We start from the raw sequence: 19885 nt of genomic DNA on the forward strand, positions 1-19885 counted from the left end.
GTCCTTTTCATTTTCTACCACTGTCAGTGTAGTACAAGAGTTGATACGTTGCTCTGGGGTTGCTGTTTCCCATATGTAGTACTTTACATTTGTCAATGTTAAACTTCATTTGCCACCTCTCAGCCTATCTGCTCAACCTCTTTCCAGATCCTGTTGCAGCAGCATAGCATCAGTAGTGTCCTTAACAACCCTGCCAATCTTTGTATCATCTGCAAACTTGGACATTAAGCTTGATATACCATCAGCAATATTATTTATAAATACAGAAAACAATAATGGACCCAACACTGAACCCTGAGGGATTCCACTAATAACATTAGTCCACGATGAGCAGTGTCCATTGATTACCACCCTCTGTCTTCTCCCCCTCAAACACCCCTTTATCCATAGCAGCAATTTGCCTCCAATGCCACTCTGCTCCAATTTGTGCAGCAGTCTTCCATGTGCAGCAGTATCAAAAGCCTTTCTAAGATCCAAGTATATAATATCAAAGTTATTCCCTGCATCCAGTTCTTTTGTGACTGCATCATAGTATCCAACAAATTGGTCAGGCAAGACTTCCCCTTAATAAAACCATGCCGTGTCCGAGCTATAACGGAAGTCTTGTCTAGATAATCTTGCAGTGCTTCTATAACCAGTGCCTCCATTAATTTTCCTGGAACAGAAGTTAAACTCACAGGTCTATAATTACTCGTGTCAGCCTTTGATCCTCCTTTGTGAATTGAGGTCACATCTGCACATCTCCAGTCTATGGGTACTTCCCTTGAGTCCAAGGAAGCTCTCATAATTATGGCTAAGGGTTTGCTTACTTCCTTTGCTGCCTCCTTCAATATAACTGGATAGATCCCATCCACCCCAGGTGCCTTTCTTGTGTTTATCTTCAACAATTTCTCCCCCACTTTACTCTCAGTTATTACAAGATTCTCTAGCTTACTGCCAGAGTTGAATACACCTCTGGCATTCCCCTCACTGAATAACTCTTCATGTGTGAATGTCTATGCAAAATATTCATTTAGTTTTTTAGCTACCTGAGCAGGATCATCAACAGTTGAACCATCGATATCAAGTGGACCAATCTGATTCATCCCCTTCTTTCTAGAGTTTACATAAGTAAAGAACTCTTTGCTGTTTTTCTTTGCATCCCTTGCCAAAGTTTTCTCGTAATCTGCCTTCGCCTGCCTAACCTCCTTTGTAACTTGGTTACAGATCAACTTATATCTATCATAGGCTTCTGTGTCACGTGTTAATTTATATGTATCCCATGCATTTTTCTTCTCTGCCATATGTCTCATTAGTTCATCTGACATCCATTTAGGCCTAAACCTTGAACAATATTTCTTAGTTGGTATGTAAAGCCTAGTAGCTTCCAAGATAAGTTCTTTGAATGCTTCCCATTTTGAATTTGCTGTTGGTAACATCTTCAGTTGGTCCCACTGTATAGAATATAAATACTGTCTCAGACCATCGTAGTTGTCTTTACGAAAGCAATAACCCTTCCCTTTACCCCTGATGGTAGTTACCTCTTTGAGTAAATCCCACTTCAGCACACTGTGATCACTGCCACCTAGTGGTTCCTTTATCTGCAGATTCTTAATGCATGAAGAATCACTACTGATAATCAAATCAAGAGTATTACTCCCTCTAGTTGCCTCCCGAACATGCTGATGCAGAAAACAATCATCCAATAAATCCACAAAAGCCTTGCTAGTGTGTGAGTGACCAACCCACAAATTCCATCAATATCTCCGAAATTAAAATCCCCCATTATAAGACTCTCTGATGTACTGGCCCACTCTATTTCTTTGTACAGTTTCTTATTATACTCATCAGAGTCATTAGGTCTATAGCACACTACTACTCTCAATTTTGATCTCCCAATGCTTATGTCACACCAAACTGACTCGACACTGCACTGTCCAGTGATGTCGACTGGCTTCACTTCCTTGGATTTTATGTGTTTCTTAACTATTAGCATAACCCCTCCTCCCTTCCTTTCTTGTCTATCCTTTCTGTAGACGTTGTACTCCCCAAATTCCAGTTCTGCATTCCTTATATCTGTGTGACACCACGTCTCTGATATCCCAACAATATCCACCTCTGATGCTTTGAGCAATACCTCAAATTCATCAAATTTATTTACCAAACTCCTAGCATTGGTGTACACGCAAGTATACATGCACCCGTTTCTATTCTTAGCTATCCTAACACAACCCATGTGTTTACTTGTACTGCAATGACTCCCAGCAGTCTCTGAAACATCCTGCATCTTGTTTTTCAGGCTTCTGCTCATTCCAATAGAAGCAGTGCAAGAATCACTTTCACCTCTGCCAGTGGTTACTGTTAATCTATTAGTCTTTGTATCCCCCCCCAAAAATAGCAGTTTTCCGACCCACCTAACACTGCCTCGATAGCATCAGCAAATATTCTTGCACCCTTTCTATTTAAGTGTATCCCATTCCTGTAGAAGCAGTCTCTCCTGTTAACAAGTACAGTCCAGGCTGAAAAAAAATTCTACCTCTTGAGCCCTGCACAATCTTTCCAGGGCCGAATTGATCGACAAGGCTCTCATCATATACTCCCTCCTATCGTGTCTGGGCAGAATTGCAGACACTTTCAAATTCAACCCTAATTTGCAGCTTTTTTTCAACAGTGACCTGTACTTGTTAAGTAATTCTGCCGGTCTCCTACTCTTGATATCATTAGTGCCAACATATACAACTACATCATCTTAGTTGGTATATAAAGCCTAGTAGCTTCCAAGATAAGTTCTTTGAATGCTTCCCATTTTGAATTTGCTGTTGGTAACATCATCAGTTGGTCCCACTGTATAGAATTTAAATACTATCTGAGACCATCGTAGTTGCCTCTACGAAAGCAATAACCCTTCCCTTTACCCCTGATGGTAGTTACCACTTTTAGTAAATCCCACTTCAGCACACTGTGATCACTGCCACCTAGTGGTTCCTCTATCTGCAGATTCTTAATGCATGAAGAATCACTACTGATAATCAAATCAAGGGTATTACTCCCTCTAGTTGCCTCCCGAACATGCTGATGTAGAAAACAATCATCCAATAAATCCACAAAAGCCTTGTTAGTGTGTGAGTGACCAACCCACAAATTCCAGTCAATATCTGGGAAATTAAAATCCCCCATTATAAGAATTATAATCCCCCATTATAATTCATTTTCTTTAAAGACTGAAAACATTCAGGGATATTTCATAGGATGAAAAAGCTACAAAATATTCCCTAACTTAAATAGATTTATTTTTATTTTAAAAAGAAGAATAAAGCAAGAATTTTATAAAATAAAAAAATAAAAAATTCTACAGATTAAAATACTCTATACCTACCAGCTGATGGAGGAGGTTGTGGCCAATTGTAAAGAGACCAGTCTTGTAAAACATATGTAAATCTTACTGAGACAGTTACTGATGGAGGATCAACAAGTGGACATTTCTGTTTCAAACAAAATAAAGCTCAATCAATCATAAATGACATTTAGATTTGAGAGCAATAATTACTGATAAATTAAGTAACATAATATTAAAATTTCAACAGGAGAGCATAATTTACCAGCATATGAAAAAGCTTAGTGTAATGCTAAGGTAGTTATAATGGTAACTTCTATAAAATAAGGCAAGTCTTGTGAAGCTGAATCACTTGAACCAAAACAAAAAAAAATCAATTATTCTGAAAACAACAGTTATTTATAAATTAAGTGGAAATATTATGTAATCTTATATACCAGAATGTTAAAATTTCAAACAGGAATGCTTGAAAACTACAACAAAATAAGCTTAAAATAATGCCAGGAAGTTAAATGAAACTAGAATCGAGAGGCATAATTTCAAACTATGAGGGAAGATTCACTGAATGGATTGTAGGAATTTTCCTTTAAATAACAATATTCCATTCATTGCAATAAATTTCCATAGGTAGGTGAGGCTGACAGCTTGGAAAAATTCAAAGACCAGCTAGATCAGTATCTACAGGAGAAAGAAATATTAGGTCTAATCAATATTAACAAGAAATATTATGCTCATAAACTTCAGTACTTTTTTACAACTGCTTCTTTTTTTTTTTAAATTAACTGCTCAGCAAGCGACTTCAATTTTTTAAAGCAGGCATCAGGAGTAAATTTTCATCTCAAAATTTACATGCTTATTAATATGATCATCAATATTTCTCAAGCACTCCACAAATAAAGTATCATATTCATAAAAGCAATAATTAAATAATAAAAAAAAAAAATTTGCAATCTAATTTCAGGAACTGCATAATTCATTAAGTAGAGGTCAGGTAACTCTGCCCAATAACAATATCATTGGATCTGTTCAATTATCCTACGTGAGGTGAGTTCCATATACACAGTGATAGAGTGAAGTGGGATGTTCGCTGGTGCGGTAATTTGATTTGATTTGATTTTTTAAGGCGCAAAAATAAGGTTATACTGTACCAATACAAGCTGGCCATTACAAGTTTCCAGAATATCGCAGTTCTCTTCCATTTCAGTAAACACAGTTGTGAAGATTCAAATGATTTGAAGAGCACTTCATCGATGTGATTGCATCCTGAAAATCATCAGTCTAGCTAAAGCAAAAAAATTTGCTTTACTGCATCACTTGGCCTTACTAATACTATGTTGTATAACGAGATTGCCCTAAAAGGATCCTGATAACCTTGAAATTTCAGCAGATGTGCTACTTGTATTTATTTTAGTGCTCTTTTCTTAAGAGAAGTACAATTTTCTCATAGGATTCTTTCATATGTTGTTGTTGTTGTTTGGTTTTTTAGGAGCATTAGCAACTAAGGCCATATTGCTCCAGGGATATGCGGTGGTCATTCCCTGACCTTTCCGCATCCTCCATATTTGGTGGTCATGGATTCTTTCATATAAACAGCATGACTGATTGGTACACATTGATGTATGTTTACATTTTGGAGTTGAATGGCTTTTAGACTTAATATCAAAGATTTGATAAACAGCTTCCATCCTTCAGGTTTATGTTCTCTTCCAAGAGCATCAAGCAGTCCAACATCCAAATCCCAAAAGCTCTGCTTGTGCTTTAGATTCAACTCAAATCATGCACAAGATCATCTAATTTTATAACTTTGAGTTATAAGATAAGGTCTGTTTGAGTCTGAGCATTCATATTCTGATTCAGAATTCATATGGACAGTTTCCAATGGATAATCTGTTTTCCTCTTTTTAATAATACTGTAACTAACTGGTTTGATGGCTGACTTGATATTTGGTAACTCGATTTTTGTTTTCTCTCTCACTTTCCATCCATCAGTTTGAGCCATGCAAAAATAGTAGTCATTGACATTGACTGGCTGGCTGGCTCTCTTCACACTATAGCAAAAAGCAAATTGCAGTGATGTTTTATGATTATTTTTTAACCAGCCTCGAAGATGTGAAGCACAATTAGTACAGCATATATGAGGAGCCCACTTCTTATCCTAATTACCTAATTTGCAGCCAAAATAAATTTCATATGTTTCTTTAATATAGACTTTTCATTAGAGACTGTCTGTGAAATTTAATTCTGTAATGAAGACTCAAACAACAAAAGCTATCTGGTGAACTAACGCACTAACATGACACTTTAAAAGTAAGTTCAAAAATATTATAACACTAATAATATAATATTAATACTAGGTAGCAGATGAGACGCTCATCAACTGATGCAATATGACTACTGTGCATATTGGAGGCTTGAAGTGGTGAAACCCATGTTTAGTCTCCAGAGCAAAGTTTCTGGCAAACCCCCCCCCATCATCTTCTTCAATCCATGAATGATACTACTAGTACTAATACTATTTCAGGGGTGGTGAACGGTGTGTGCCAAAATTGGCCAAATCTTTGAAAAAAAACTACCCTTGCGTGCCGCTCGGAATTTTGTAAAGTACAGTACTGTATTGGTATTTTTCTCATACATGTTTTACTTGACAAAAGCATAACCAAAAAAAAAAAAAAAAAAAAAAATGAAATAAAATACATTTCAAAGATGCTTTAATAAAGGTATTAAAATAAAATCCTTCATAACAAAAATGTAACTTTTAGCTTACAGAACAAATTTAAAATAAAATGATAAACCTCTCATATTTTAAATATAAAACATCAGTGAGACTTCTGTTGCTGCACCATTGATGACAGATACTTTACATCAGGCTTATACTTTGTAACTTTTAGAGTTATGCATGCAGCACTAGCTTCATCTGTAAGACGACTCCTATGGCTAGACTTAACAAAGATCATCACTGAGAACAATTACTCACAAGAATATGTTGATGAAAAAACTGTTGGTAATGCTTTTGCCAGATTTTTTTTAAACATACAAAAGTTTCAGGAACTTTTAATATCTCATTTACTGCAGTTTTCTTTGCTAATCCCATCACTAATTGTTCCCCTTCAATATTTTCTTAATCGGCTGTGAGATCGATAAATTTTTGCCTCCAAATGGAGCAGCTCTGAAAATCAATCAACTGTATCTCAAAATCATCCAAGTCAATCACTGAAACATTTTCCAGTTCAGTTCAGCTAGTTTTACACTGTCCACAAACTTAATGAATTTTGCAGTTTCTTTCAATTCTCTGAACTTGATAAATCTTGAAGAAAACTGTTCAATAGTTGACTCAATTTTTTTTTGGATACATTGAATTCCACGTGCCCAAAAAATTTGTATGCGTGCCATAGGTTCGCCACCTCTGCACTAGGTGGTAGATGAATTTCATAAACCAGGTGCAATACCACCACACTGCTTATTGGAGGCTTGAAGTGGAGTGAAACCAATGTTTAGCCTCCAGAGCAAGTTTCTGGAGGCTAAACATGGAGCCCCATCTCCTTCAAACTCATGCACAGTACTAAATACTATAGATTTTAATACTTTTCATGTTTGGGGTTTTCATAAAAAAAAAAAAAAAAAAGCCATTCACTTTGCACAGAAGACTTGTACCTCCCTGAAAGATGGAGGTTGGAGTTGTTTTGAATCTGCATTAATGTAACTAAAGCTATGAGATGATACATTGCATCTACAACCTGATTATATTCTATAGTCTTTTTCTGAATGAAAAAAAAATCATACAACTTTTACCTGAAGCTAACTAACTTGACCACACAATGTGAATAAAGCAATAAAAGTTTCTCCCATTGAAATGAGAAGAACTTTTGTGAGCCAAGTCTGAGCTGTTTTCATATGGCGTAGGACAGCAATTATAACCACAGTGTAGTTGCAGGAGATTTCTGAAAGATGAAGCTAGCTGTAGAAGCTATAAAAACAATTCTGGTGCTGGCAAAAATTTCATACCATTTCTGAAAGAATACAAAATTTCAGCAGGAATGGAAATAAAGTTTTGTGATGGAAAGGTACAACAAAAAATACTGAAGTAATGTTTTACTTTTACTCCACATTCTTGCTGATTGCTGTGGGATTAACTAGAAAGATATAAATGCTTAAAAATGGATACTGTGATTTTGTTTCATTTGGTGTTTTTTCCTGCTTTTTTTTTTTTTTTTTCGTAAAATATTGATGAATCTACAACTAGCTATCAATATCATTTCTTCTGAAAACCTAGTTTTGATATCGCAGTTCTCTTCCATTTCTATTTAACAGTGGCTAGCAGAATGGATACAATTTTTGTTCTCACCACGAGGGAAGAGCCAAAGTTCAATTCATCAGACTAGGAGGAACTTCTGTGGGCTTTTCTCATAAAGGAGTTAATTTAAACAGTATTGAGCAAGATCTGCCTAGTTTTTCTTCCAGAAATGCAGTATTTTCATCCTGAAACACAAACTTCTGTCACATACATGCAGTTTAAAAACATAATATACTGATATCTCATGGCTTTAGTTGCCTTGGCACTTACTGATTCAACTCCACTTAATGGTTTAATTATAAGGTTTGATTTATGACTCTACTACTATCATAAATAAAATTAAATAAACAAGAAAGTATGGGAATATATCAAAAAATTTCCGTAACTTTTATAAACAAATTTCTTTACTGTCTCAAACAAAAGGTGATGCACACAAATAACTGGACACCAACTATTTTTCCACATAATCATCGCCAAATTTATTTAGGCATAGAAATTTTTCTATGCCACTGTGTTAGAAACCTGTCCTGCTGCCTAAGCTGTATTTTTCTACCTACTGAACATCACCACTGGACATCCTCAACAAAAAGACAGTTACTACTGCCATGTATCAAGACTTGCTGAGAATGCTGAACACACAGCAAGTAACCATGTCTGCTTTCAATGGATGTCAATACTACTTAACAACAATGCATGGCCTCATCTCACATACAAAACTCAGCATCTCCTGAAAACCTGGAAGTGTCAAGTTCTTTTCTACTCACCATGCAGTAGGAACTTTGTCCCCATCTGACTTCTGTCTGTCTGACAGGTGAATGGAACATTTATAATGGTTTTAATTTTAAATAGTATCTTAATTGAAAATGGCTATTTTATTTTATATATAAGTAATATAAATAGGAGTATAAGCTGAGAAATTTTGGGTATTTTCAAAATCAAAAAGTAGGGTGCCTGATGTATAGGTCATGTCAGGTTTCTACATACAGAGAAAAGTTTGTTAATAACGTAAAATAATTTTTTAATGTTGCCAAGAAAAATCCATCTTTGTTCTCTGTTCTCAGTTCTTCATAGAGTGAGTGCAATGCTTAGATTGTATATCAACTTTTAAGCACCTACATTTGCAGTAGTCAGAAATTGATATTAAAGTGCCTTTGTTTTAATCGCAACTGATAATACTGGTAATTGTGTAAAACAGTTTTATTAATTCTTTCATAAAATAGTTGCTTAATCATTTAATATTAAGGTAAGTGATAAATAGTATCTTTGATTTCAAATAATACATTAATATAAATAATCCATTAATTTAATATATACAGGGTGATTCACTACCAGCGCGACAAACTTGCAGGAGGTGTAGGGGGCACAAAGACGAATCAGAATCACATAGCATTGCAGGGTCCGAAATGCCTTTGTCATGCGGTAGAGTACATTGAACGGGAGGTCGTGTGAACAGCGATCCCGCTGGAAGTCAGCATTTATGAACCGTTTCTATTGAAGAAACCAAGTAGCAAAAGTCCTCCGGAATGGATAATCTGCAGGCTGCAATGATTGGACGTATTGCAGATGGTATGAACTCATTTGGTTTGTTGACAGTATCCTCCATACAGTGGATTGGGAAATACCCAATCGTTGGCCTATCGCTCGAGTACTCGTACTCGGATTGCCTTCTGCAAGACGTAGGACATTCTCCTCATTGTCTGGCATCCTCGTCTTTCGCTCTCGATTCATGGTACCTCTCGTGAAACAACCAGTCTCACGTAGCCTTCTCATCATACGATTTTAATCGTATGATGAGGAGCACGCCTGTGCGGGAAACGTTCCTGGTACAAGCGCAGAGCGTCGCGCCCGTTACAGTCCGCAGCTCCATCCTACTGCCTCGGGAACCGGTTCGCAAATACTGACTTCCAGCCGGATCGCTGTTCATGCGACCTCCCATTCAACGTCCTCTACCGCATGATGAAGGCATTTTGGACCCTGCAATGCTATGTGATTCCGATTTGTCTTTGTGGCCCCTACACCTCCTGCAAATTTGTCGCACTGGTAGTGAATCACCCTGTATACAGGCAGTTCCTGCTTTAAGATTTTTCGTTTCATGAGTTCCCGGGTTTACAGTTCTTTTTATCAAGTATCAAGTATAAAAAAATCAAAAGTATGAACATTAATTGCAATAAATAAATGCTAAAAATTCATAAATATGGCATTTCAAACCATGCACATAGCCATACAATGCAGTGCTACTATGCATGCACTTGTATAGGCAGACAAGAGGGTTTCACTAACCTACATATCACACGGAAGTTACCACACTGAAGTTACGAAGAGTGGTTGTGCTGCTCTTCATTTTCTCTGTCTTGTTGAGCACACTAGAAAAGTTGCTACAGATTTAAAAAATGCTTATGCATGTGAACGTGAAATTTATAAAGAAAACAGAAGACTGTCTTGGAAACAAACGACTCTCTTGAAGTACTTCTGGAGAAGATGTCTCCTTGTGCTTCCAACAAACCAACAACGAGTGCCGAGCCAACAGTGAGTGATGAACTATTGATGTGTGCATTTAGTCGATGATGATGAAGTAATTTCTTTATTACTATAATTTGCTTGATTTTAAAGGCTATGTTTTCATTTCTGTGGATAAAGAAATCATCGTTTAAGCATTAACTATTGTTTTGTTGACCTTTCTTTACCATTACAATAGTCAAATTTCATTGTTGAAAATGTAACCCCTGTTTTTAACATTACTTCTATGGGAAATAAATTCCCGCTTTATGAGCACATGCTAGGAATGAATTAACTCGTAAAGTCGGAACCTGCTTGTGTATATATATATACATATATATATATACAGGGTGTCTCAAAAATACACGGCATAACTTCAGGAATGAGTCCTCATATGTAGACAATAAAAATATTTTATATCAACATAGTTCTGGAAATGCTTGGTTTCCAAGTTTTGAAGGTCTGTCTATGACAACTGTTCACATCACCTTATAGTAATTGTTCAAAATGTCCACCTTCTGCCTGAATACAGGCCTCACATCGACGTCTCATGGACTCGTGAAGACGATGCCAAATTCCTGGCATGTTTCGTATTGTCTCACAACCTGCCACAATTCGACTGCAGAGAGTTTCCACATCAGCTACCGGAGTCAAATACACCAATGACTTTAAATGGCCCCACAAGAAGAAATCTAGTGGGTTCAAATCAGTTTGCATGGAGGCCAGGCAGTTGGTACACCTCTACCTATCCACTGACCAGGAAACCTCCGATTCAGGTAATTGCGGGCTAGGTGGCTGAAATGTGCAGGAGCGCCATCGTGCATGAAGCTTGCTTGTTGACGAATGATCAGTGGCGTGTCGTCCAAGAAATCAGGCATGTTGTTTTCCAGAAAGTTTCTATATGCCTGCCCTGTGAGTTTGTTTGGAAGTACATGGAGCCCAAATAACTTATCACCAAAAACACCTGCCCAGACGTTGAGGCTGAACCACTGTTGGTGATGTGATGGAAGAATTGTATGTGGGTTTTCCTCGGCCCATATATGCTGATTGTGAAAGTTTTGGATTCTGTCTCGTGTGAACTGTGCTTCATCTGTGAATATCACTAAGGCAGGAAAGTGAGGAGTTGTACCACACTGCTGCAAGAACCACTGGCAAAACATTACTTGCAGAGGGTATTCTGCTTGTGACAAGGGCTGTACCTGTTGCAGATTGTAAGGGTACAGTTGGTGTTCTCGCAACACTCTCCATATAGTCAACCATTGAACAGCCAGTTGCATTGCTATTCTGTATGTGCTGATTCCAGGAGTGGCATGCACAACATCCAAAATCTCTACTCTGCTTCGGGAGTCATAGATGTTGGTTGTCCTCTGTCGGCAGCATGAGGTGTAAAGGTCCCATGTTCACAAAGGCGGTGATGGATACCTTCAAACGTTTTCCTGTCTGGACATCTTCATTCTGGGAACCTTTTGTGGTACAAATGACGAGCCTCCAGAGCATTGCAGTCTGCCAAACCGTACGTAAAGTGCATATCCGCTTGCTCCTGATTTGAGTACATGGTCGGAATGGAAAACCACCAGACATTCCGGTTAATAACTCGGGAACGAAGCATTTCCGGAACTATGTTGATAAAAAATATTTTTATTGTCTACATATGAGGAACTCATTCCTGAAGTTATGCCATGTATTTTTGAGACACCCTGTATACACACCTATGAGCCAAAACATTATGACTACCTACCTAATATGATGTTGGTCCTCCACGTGCAGCCAAAGCAGCTCGTACCCGGCGAGGCATGGATTCTGCAAGATTTCTAAATGTGTCTTGTGGTATCTGGTACCAACACATAACCAGCAGATCCTTTAACTCCAGTAAGGTCTGTGGTTGAGAAGCCACAGATTGGAGTTGCTGTTCCAACACAAACCACAGATGCTCGATGGGATTGATGTCTGGGGAATTTGGAGGCCAGGGCAATACCTGGAAGTCTTCCTCATGTTTCACGAACCAGTCTCGAACAATCCAGGTGGTGTGGCATGGCACATTATCCTGCTGAAAGACTGCACCGCCAGAGAGTAAGACCATTGCCATGAAAGGGTGTACCTGGTCAGCAATGATGTTTAGGTAGGTGGTAGACTTCGGAGTGCCCAGCACATGGATGACTGGACCCAGGGTATCCTAGCAGAACATCACCCAAAGAATGACACTGCCGCCACCGGCTTGTTTTCATCCCACGGTGCATCCAGGCGCCATCACTTCCCTAGGTAAACGACACACACATACCTGGTCATCCACATGGTGCAACAGGAAACATGATTCATCAAGCCAAACGACCTTCTTCCAATCATTCAAGGTCCAGTTTTGATGCTCGCGTGCCCATTGTAGGCACTGTCACCGGTGAAATGTGGTTAGCATGGGCACTCGGAGCGGCCTGTGGCTACGCAGCCCCATTTACAGCAGGGTTCGATGTACTGTGTGTTGTGACACATTACTCCTGTCACCAGCATTCCATTTACTACAGAGTTGCACCACAGTCGCCCTTCTGTTGCCATGTACCATCTGGGAGAGCCTTTGCTCACCTCAAGCATTGATGAGCCGTGGTTGTCCAACACCTCGCCGGCAGTTTGTGGGTTCCCGCTCCTTGGACCACTTTCGGTAGGTACTAACCATGGCTGACCGTGAGCACCCACCCACCCCTCCAGCCGTGCCATTTCGAATATGCTCTGACCCAGTTGTCTGGCCATTACAATTTGGCCTTTGTCAAACTCGCTTAAGTCCACTGCCTTTCCCATCTGAAGAACAATTGTAACACTGATTAACAGAGCTCAGTATCAGGTGTTTTTTATACCATGTCCCGGCTGTGCATGTGCCGTAGTTCACCTGCAGTTGCTTTGATTCGCATAATGACTTGCTGTTCACAATGTTTTGGCTCATTGATGATGTGTGTGTGTGTGTGTGTGTGTGTGTGTGTGTGTGTGTGTGTGTGTGTGTGTGTGTGTGTGTGTGTGTGTGTAATAAAACTTTGGATGAAATAGTACACACTTCATGCATTTCATTATTCAGAAATATACAAAATTGGGTAGCACTGGCTTTGCCCTCCAAGCACATTTTCTAATACTAACTTACACACAGGTCAATACATAAGTTGAATTTATTCAAATATCTATGGTAATATAATTTTATTGTAAATAGTATATTTACACATTTTACAAGTTAAAATATTTTATTTTAACTTGTCTTCAGTCTGGTCAGTGAAAGAAAGAATGTCTGCTTTTTTATTAGTGCATAAATACTTATATTAGATAAGCATCTAGGCAACTTTCTAATTGTTTTTGCCATATTATCTTTAATTACTAGTTTTAATTTTTTCTACTCAGTTCTCTTCTTCAATGAATTCAAATTCTTTACAGTGTAGCATTCATAGAAACATTTCTATTTTTCAATCCTGGTGATGTTTACACAATAAAAATTTTTATTGCTTTAAACTGTTTCGTTAAGTAAAAAAATAATAATGACAGGCATTTTTTTTTTAAATTTCTTCCATTTTTATAGAATTGAGAAAATTACAGAAAACAAATATACGAAATTTTTAGAAATCTTCAAGTACCGTGTTAATGGACTAGAAAGGAATAGCGAAAGCTTAAAAAGCGGTACTCACCTTGAAATTAATCTGCGATGGTTTACTTAGGAAGCGTGGTTAATGTTTAAGTTGAATTGTTGAATTGAAAATTAAAAGGGAGGGAAGTAGGTAAAAGTTGACTGAGTTAAATAGGCGCAAGGAAATAGAAGTGTACACATCCAATCCTTGGTTGTCATCGAAATAAAGAGAAGAAGGAATGATTAAAAACTATGTAAGTGAATCCGATGAAGCCAATAGTCTTTACGAGGACTTTCGTTAGTTAGAGAACGTCTTCAGTTGGCAATGTGTGGGGAGAGAACGCGCGTGATATTTTAAGAATAAAAAATTATACTCTCGTGATGCCTTTTTTGACATGTGGGAACTTTAATCTCGAGAGGTTCCAAATTGGGGAAAGATTGAAGGGGAGTTTAGAATTTAGAATTTTGAGGTTAGAGTGGTGCTTGTACCATTCAATAACTAGGGCTTCATATTGGAGTATTCTGTAACTGGATTTTAGTTTAATGATTGAAATGGCAGAGTCGATGAGCGGGTTGTGGTTGTGAGTCTGGGCATGAGTTGTAAGTTCTGTGACAGATTGGTTGGACATGAGACTATGAAAATGGTAGTATGCACGGGTATTGGATGTTTTTGATGAGCCAAATTTAGTAGTGGTACTTCCGATATAACATGTGTTGCAGTTTGGTTGACAATTGATGAGGTATATAATATTATTAAGGTCGTTTGTAGAATATTTGTATGAGTCTTTATAGGTGCTGAAGAAGGATCCTAATTTGTTGTAGGTGGAAAAAACAAGGGAGATATCAGTGTTGTTAAATAGGCGTCGGAACTGTCCTGCTAGTTCATTGTGGTAAGGGAGGACTATGCGGATGTTTGTTTTATTTTTGTCTTTGGTTGGGGTGTTAGATTTAATTTTATTTTTAGCATTAAGGATTGTATTTAAAATAAGTTGGTGGGGGTAACCTCTGGATATAAATTTGTCGGTGATATACTGTATTTCATTGTGAAGGTCAGTGGGTAAGGAACTGTACTTTAGTGCATTGTGAATTTGGTTATATAAAACTGCCTTTTTAGTGTTTAGAGGGTGATGAGAAGCAAAATGTAAGTATTTACCGGTGTTTGTATTTTTCCTGAAAATTTTCGTATTTAATTTTGTGCCTGTTATATAGATAGTAAGATTAAGGAAATTAATCTGATTATTTTGTCCAATTTCAAGGGTGAATTTAAGTCTATCGTGTACAGAGTTAAGTTTTATGAAGAGGTTATCAATAATGGATCTGTTGCCTATTACAAGAATGTCGTCGGCATAGCGCATGTATAGTTTTAGTTCAGGGGGAAAGGGGTGTAGAATTTGGCTTTCAATGGCGGCTAGGTAGATTTCAGATAATGGGGCTGAAATCCCTAGTCCCATTGGTAAGCCAAATATTTGTTGAAAGATTTTTTTGTTGAATCTAAAAAATCTTGCTTCTAATAGAAGGGTGGTGAGTTCAAGGATATGGTCTATAGAAAGGGAGGTACGTTTTGTTAAGGTATCGTCTGTTTCTAAGAATTTGCGTAGGGCTTGTAAAGTAAATGGAATATGGACATTCGTGTAAAGAAAAGTAACGTCATAGGAAGCTAGGATGTCTGTATCGGATATTGTGATATTATTAATTTTTTGAAAAGCTTGATTGGTGTTATTGATCTTGAATGTGGAAAATTTAGTAAGGGGGGTTATGATTTTAACCAGGAAGGAGGATAAATTAGCGAAAGCTGAATTGCTGTATGATACAATTGGTCTTAAAGGGTGGTCAGCTTTGTGTAACTTGATAATCCCAAACATGTGGGGGAGGATGTTATTGCGAATTCCAATTTGCTGTAGTGTGGAAAGGTTGATTTCCTTATTTTGCCTGAGTTTCCTGAGAATTATGTCGAGTTTATTTTTGAGTCTTGTGATGTTATGGTTATTAACATTTATGTATGTGTTTGGGTCTGCTAAGATGGATTCTAATTTTTCGGTGTAGATGTCTTTATCTATTATAACGATCGTATCACCTTTATCAGCTTTTTGAATAATAACGTTAGAAGTTTTACTGAGTTTGTGTAAATCCATAAGCTGTTGTTTTTTTATATTAGAGCAGGAAGAAAGTTTGGTATTAATAATACTATTTGTTTGGTGCATTAGGCGCCATTTATCGGGATGATGTTCGAGTTTGGACTGGAGTTCAACGATGCAGTCTTTTATAGGGTAATGTTGATTTTTGATGGCAAAATTAAAGCCATATTCCAGGCCAGAAAGTTCAGCGGGTGTAAAGGATTTGGAAGAGAGGTTGACGGTGGTGATTTTTGTGGGGGAACGAGTCGTAAGGGAATTCCATTTTTTATTATGTCTTTGTGTTATTTCTTGGTTGGTAGCATTAATACGTATATTGTTTTTGTTGGTGAACTCGATCCAGGCATGAGGGGTCATTTCTTTTTTAAGGTAAAATCTGAGTTGGTGTATACTATTTAAAAGGCTATATTTTTTGTTATATCTCTTCCTGATTTCTTCACGGATGATCATAATAGATGTGCGGTGTATGATATGGGGATATTTTTTGCAATTATTTTTAGGAAAAAGGCGGGCAAATTTAGGGATGATATTGTGGTGGAGGCATTTTTGTAAAAAGGCAATGTGTAACTTATTGGAAAAATATTTGATGAGTATACTGGTTAGTTGAGTTTTTTTATGATTATTAGACATGTCTAAAGGCATCAGAGAGAATAAGGAATGTGAAAAAATTAAAATTGGAGGGGCGGTGCAGATAAGGTGTCGGTTATTACCGTTAAAAATATCTTATTAAATTTGACAATACGAAATTTTTAGAAATCTTCAAGTACCGTGTTAATGGACTAGAAAGGAATAGCGAAAGCTTAAAAAGCGGTACTCACCTTGAAATTAATCTGCGATGGTTTACTTAGGAAGCGTGGTTAATGTTTAAGTTGAATTGTTGAATTGAAAATTAAAAGGGAGGGAAGTAGGTAAAAGTTGACTGAGTTAAATAGGCGCAAGGAAATAGAAGTGTACACATCCAATCCTTGGTTGTCATCGAAATAAAGAGAAGAAGGAATGATTAAAAACTATGTAAGTGAATCCGATGAAGCCAATAGTCTTTACGAGGACTTTCGTTAGTTAGAGAACGTCTTCAGTTGGCAATGTGTGGGGAGAGAACGCGCGTGATATTTTAAGAATAAAAAATTATACTCTCGTGATGCCTTTTTTGACATGTGGGAACTTTAATCTCGAGAGGTTCCAAATTGGGGAAAGATTGAAGGGGAGTTTAGAATTTAGAATTTTGAGGTTAGAGTGGTGCTTGTACCATTCAATAACTAGGGCTTCATATTGGAGTATTCTGTAACTGGATTTTAGTTTAATGATTGAAATGGCAGAGTCGATGAGCGGGTTGTGGTTGTGAGTCTGGGCATGAGTTGTAAGTTCTGTGACAGATTGGTTGGACATGAGACTATGAAAATGGTAGTATGCACGGGTATTGGATGTTTTTGATGAGCCAAATTTAGTAGTGGTACTTCCGATATAACATGTGTTGCAGTTTGGTTGACAATTGATGAGGTATATAATATTATTAAGGTCGTTTGTAGAATATTTGTATGAGTCTTTATAGGTGCTGAAGAAGGATCCTAATTTGTTGTAGGTGGAAAAAACAAGGGAGATATCAGTGTTGTTAAATAGGCGTCGGAACTGTCCTGCTAGTTCATTGTGGTAAGGGAGGACTATGCGGATGTTTGTTTTATTTTTGTCTTTGGTTGGGGTGTTAGATTTAATTTTATTTTTAGCATTAAGGATTGTATTTAAAATAAGTTGGTGGGGGTAACCTCTGGATATAAATTTGTCGGTGATATACTGTATTTCATTGTGAAGGTCAGTGGGTAAGGAACTGTACTTTAGTGCATTGTGAATTTGGTTATATAAAACTGCCTTTTTAGTGTTTAGAGGGTGATGAGAAGCAAAATGTAAGTATTTACCGGTGTTTGTATTTTTCCTGAAAATTTTCGTATTTAATTTTGTGCCTGTTATATAGATAGTAAGATTAAGGAAATTAATCTGATTATTTTGTCCAATTTCAAGGGTGAATTTAAGTCTATCGTGTACAGAGTTAAGTTTTATGAAGAGGTTATCAATAATGGATCTGTTGCCTATTACAAGAATGTCGTCGGCATAGCGCATGTATAGTTTTAGTTCAGGGGGAAAGGGGTGTAGAATTTGGCTTTCAATGGCGGCTAGGTAGATTTCAGATAATGGGGCTGAAATCCCTAGTCCCATTGGTAAGCCAAATATTTGTTGAAAGATTTTTTTGTTGAATCTAAAAAATCTTGCTTCTAATAGAAGGGTGGTGAGTTCAAGGATATGGTCTATAGAAAGGGAGGTACGTTTTGTTAAGGTATCGTCTGTTTCTAAGAATTTGCGTAGGGCTTGTAAAGTAAATGGAATATGGACATTCGTGTAAAGAGAAGTAACGTCATAGGAAGCTAGGATGTCTGTATCGGATATTGTGATATTATTAATTTTTTGAAAAGCTTGATTGGTGTTATTGATCTTGAATGTGGAAAATTTAGTAAGGGGGGTTATGATTCGTTGAACTCCAGTCCAAACTCGAACATCATCCCGATAAATGGCGCCTAATGCACCAAACAAATAGTATTATTAATACCAAACTTTCTTCCTGCTCTAATATAAAAAAACAACAGCTTATGGATTTACACAAACTCAGTAAAACTTCTAACGTTATTATTCAAAAAGCTGATAAAGGTGATACGATCGTTATAATAGATAAAGACATCTACACCGAAAAATTAGAATCCATCTTAGCAGACCCAAACACATACATAAATGTTAATAACCATAACATCACAAGACTCAAAAATAAACTCGACATAATTCTCAGGAAACTCAGGCAAAATAAGGAAATCAACCTTTCCACACTACAGCAAATTGGAATTCGCAATAACATCCTCCCCCACATGTTTGGGATTATCAAGTTACACAAAGCTGACCACCCTTTAAGACCAATTGTATCATACAGCAATTCAGCTTTCGCTAATTTATCCTCCTTCCTGGTTAAAATCATAACCCCCCTTACTAAATTTTCCACATTCAAGATCAATAACACCAATCAAGCTTTTCAAAAAATTAATAATATCACAATATCCGATACAGACATCCTAGCTTCCTATGACGTTACTTCTCTTTACACGAATGTCCATATTCCATTTACTTTACAAGCCCTACGCAAATTCTTAGAAACAGACGATACCTTAACAAAACGTACCTCCCTTTCTATAGACCATATCCTTGAACTCACCACCCTTCTATTAGAAGCAAGATTTTTTAGATTCAACAAAAAAATCTTTCAACAAATATTTGGCTTACCAATGGGACTAGGGATTTCAGCCCCATTATCTGAAATCTACCTAGCCGCCATTGAAAGCCAAATTCTACACCCCTTTCCCCCTGAACTAAAACTATACATGCGCTATGCCGACGACATTCTTGTAATAGGCAACAGATCCATTATTGATAACCTCTTCATAAAACTTAACTCTGTACACGATAGACTTAAATTCACCCTTGAAATTGGACAAAATAATCAGATTAATTTCCTTAATCTTACTATCTATATAACAGGCACAAAATTAAATACGAAAATTTTCAGGAAAAATACAAACACCGGTAAATACTTACATTTTGCTTCTCATCACCCTCTAAACACTAAAAAGGCAGTTTTATATAACCAAATTCACAATGCACTAAAGTACAGTTCCTTACCCACTGACCTTCACAATGAAATACAGTATATCACCGACAAATTTATATCCAGAGGTTACCCCCACCAACTTATTTTAAATACAATCCTTAATGCTAAAAATAAAATTAAATCTAACACCCCAACCAAAGACAAAAATAAAACAAACATCCGCATAGTCCTCCCTTACCACAATGAACTAGCAGGACAGTTCCGACGCCTATTTAACAACACTGATATCTCCCTTGTTTTTTCCACCTACAACAAATTAGGATCCTTCTTCAGCACCTATAAAGACTCATACAAATATTCTACAAACGACCTTAATAATATTATATACCTCATCAATTGTCAACCAAACTGCAACACATGT

At 37.1% G+C, this 19885-nt stretch overlaps 1 protein-coding gene across 1 annotated transcript in view; it reads right to left on the reverse strand.

Annotated features, from left to right (window-relative positions):
- Positions 1-19885, reverse strand: part of Rab3GAP1 (RAB3 GTPase activating protein subunit 1) — a 342380-nt gene that overhangs the window by 255416 nt on the left and 67079 nt on the right. Inside the window, exon 8 of the mRNA XM_090380465.1 lies at positions 3356-3461. Within this exon, the coding sequence (XP_090236591.1) occupies positions 3356-3461 (106 nt within the window). The remainder of the gene's footprint in view (positions 1-3355; positions 3462-19885) is intronic.

This window comes from Mastigoproctus giganteus, chromosome 8, assembly GCF_048544385.1.
Source record: "Mastigoproctus giganteus isolate SK-2022 chromosome 8, ASM4854438v1, whole genome shotgun sequence".
NCBI classification, from domain to species: domain Eukaryota; kingdom Metazoa; phylum Arthropoda; class Arachnida; order Uropygi; family Thelyphonidae; genus Mastigoproctus; species Mastigoproctus giganteus.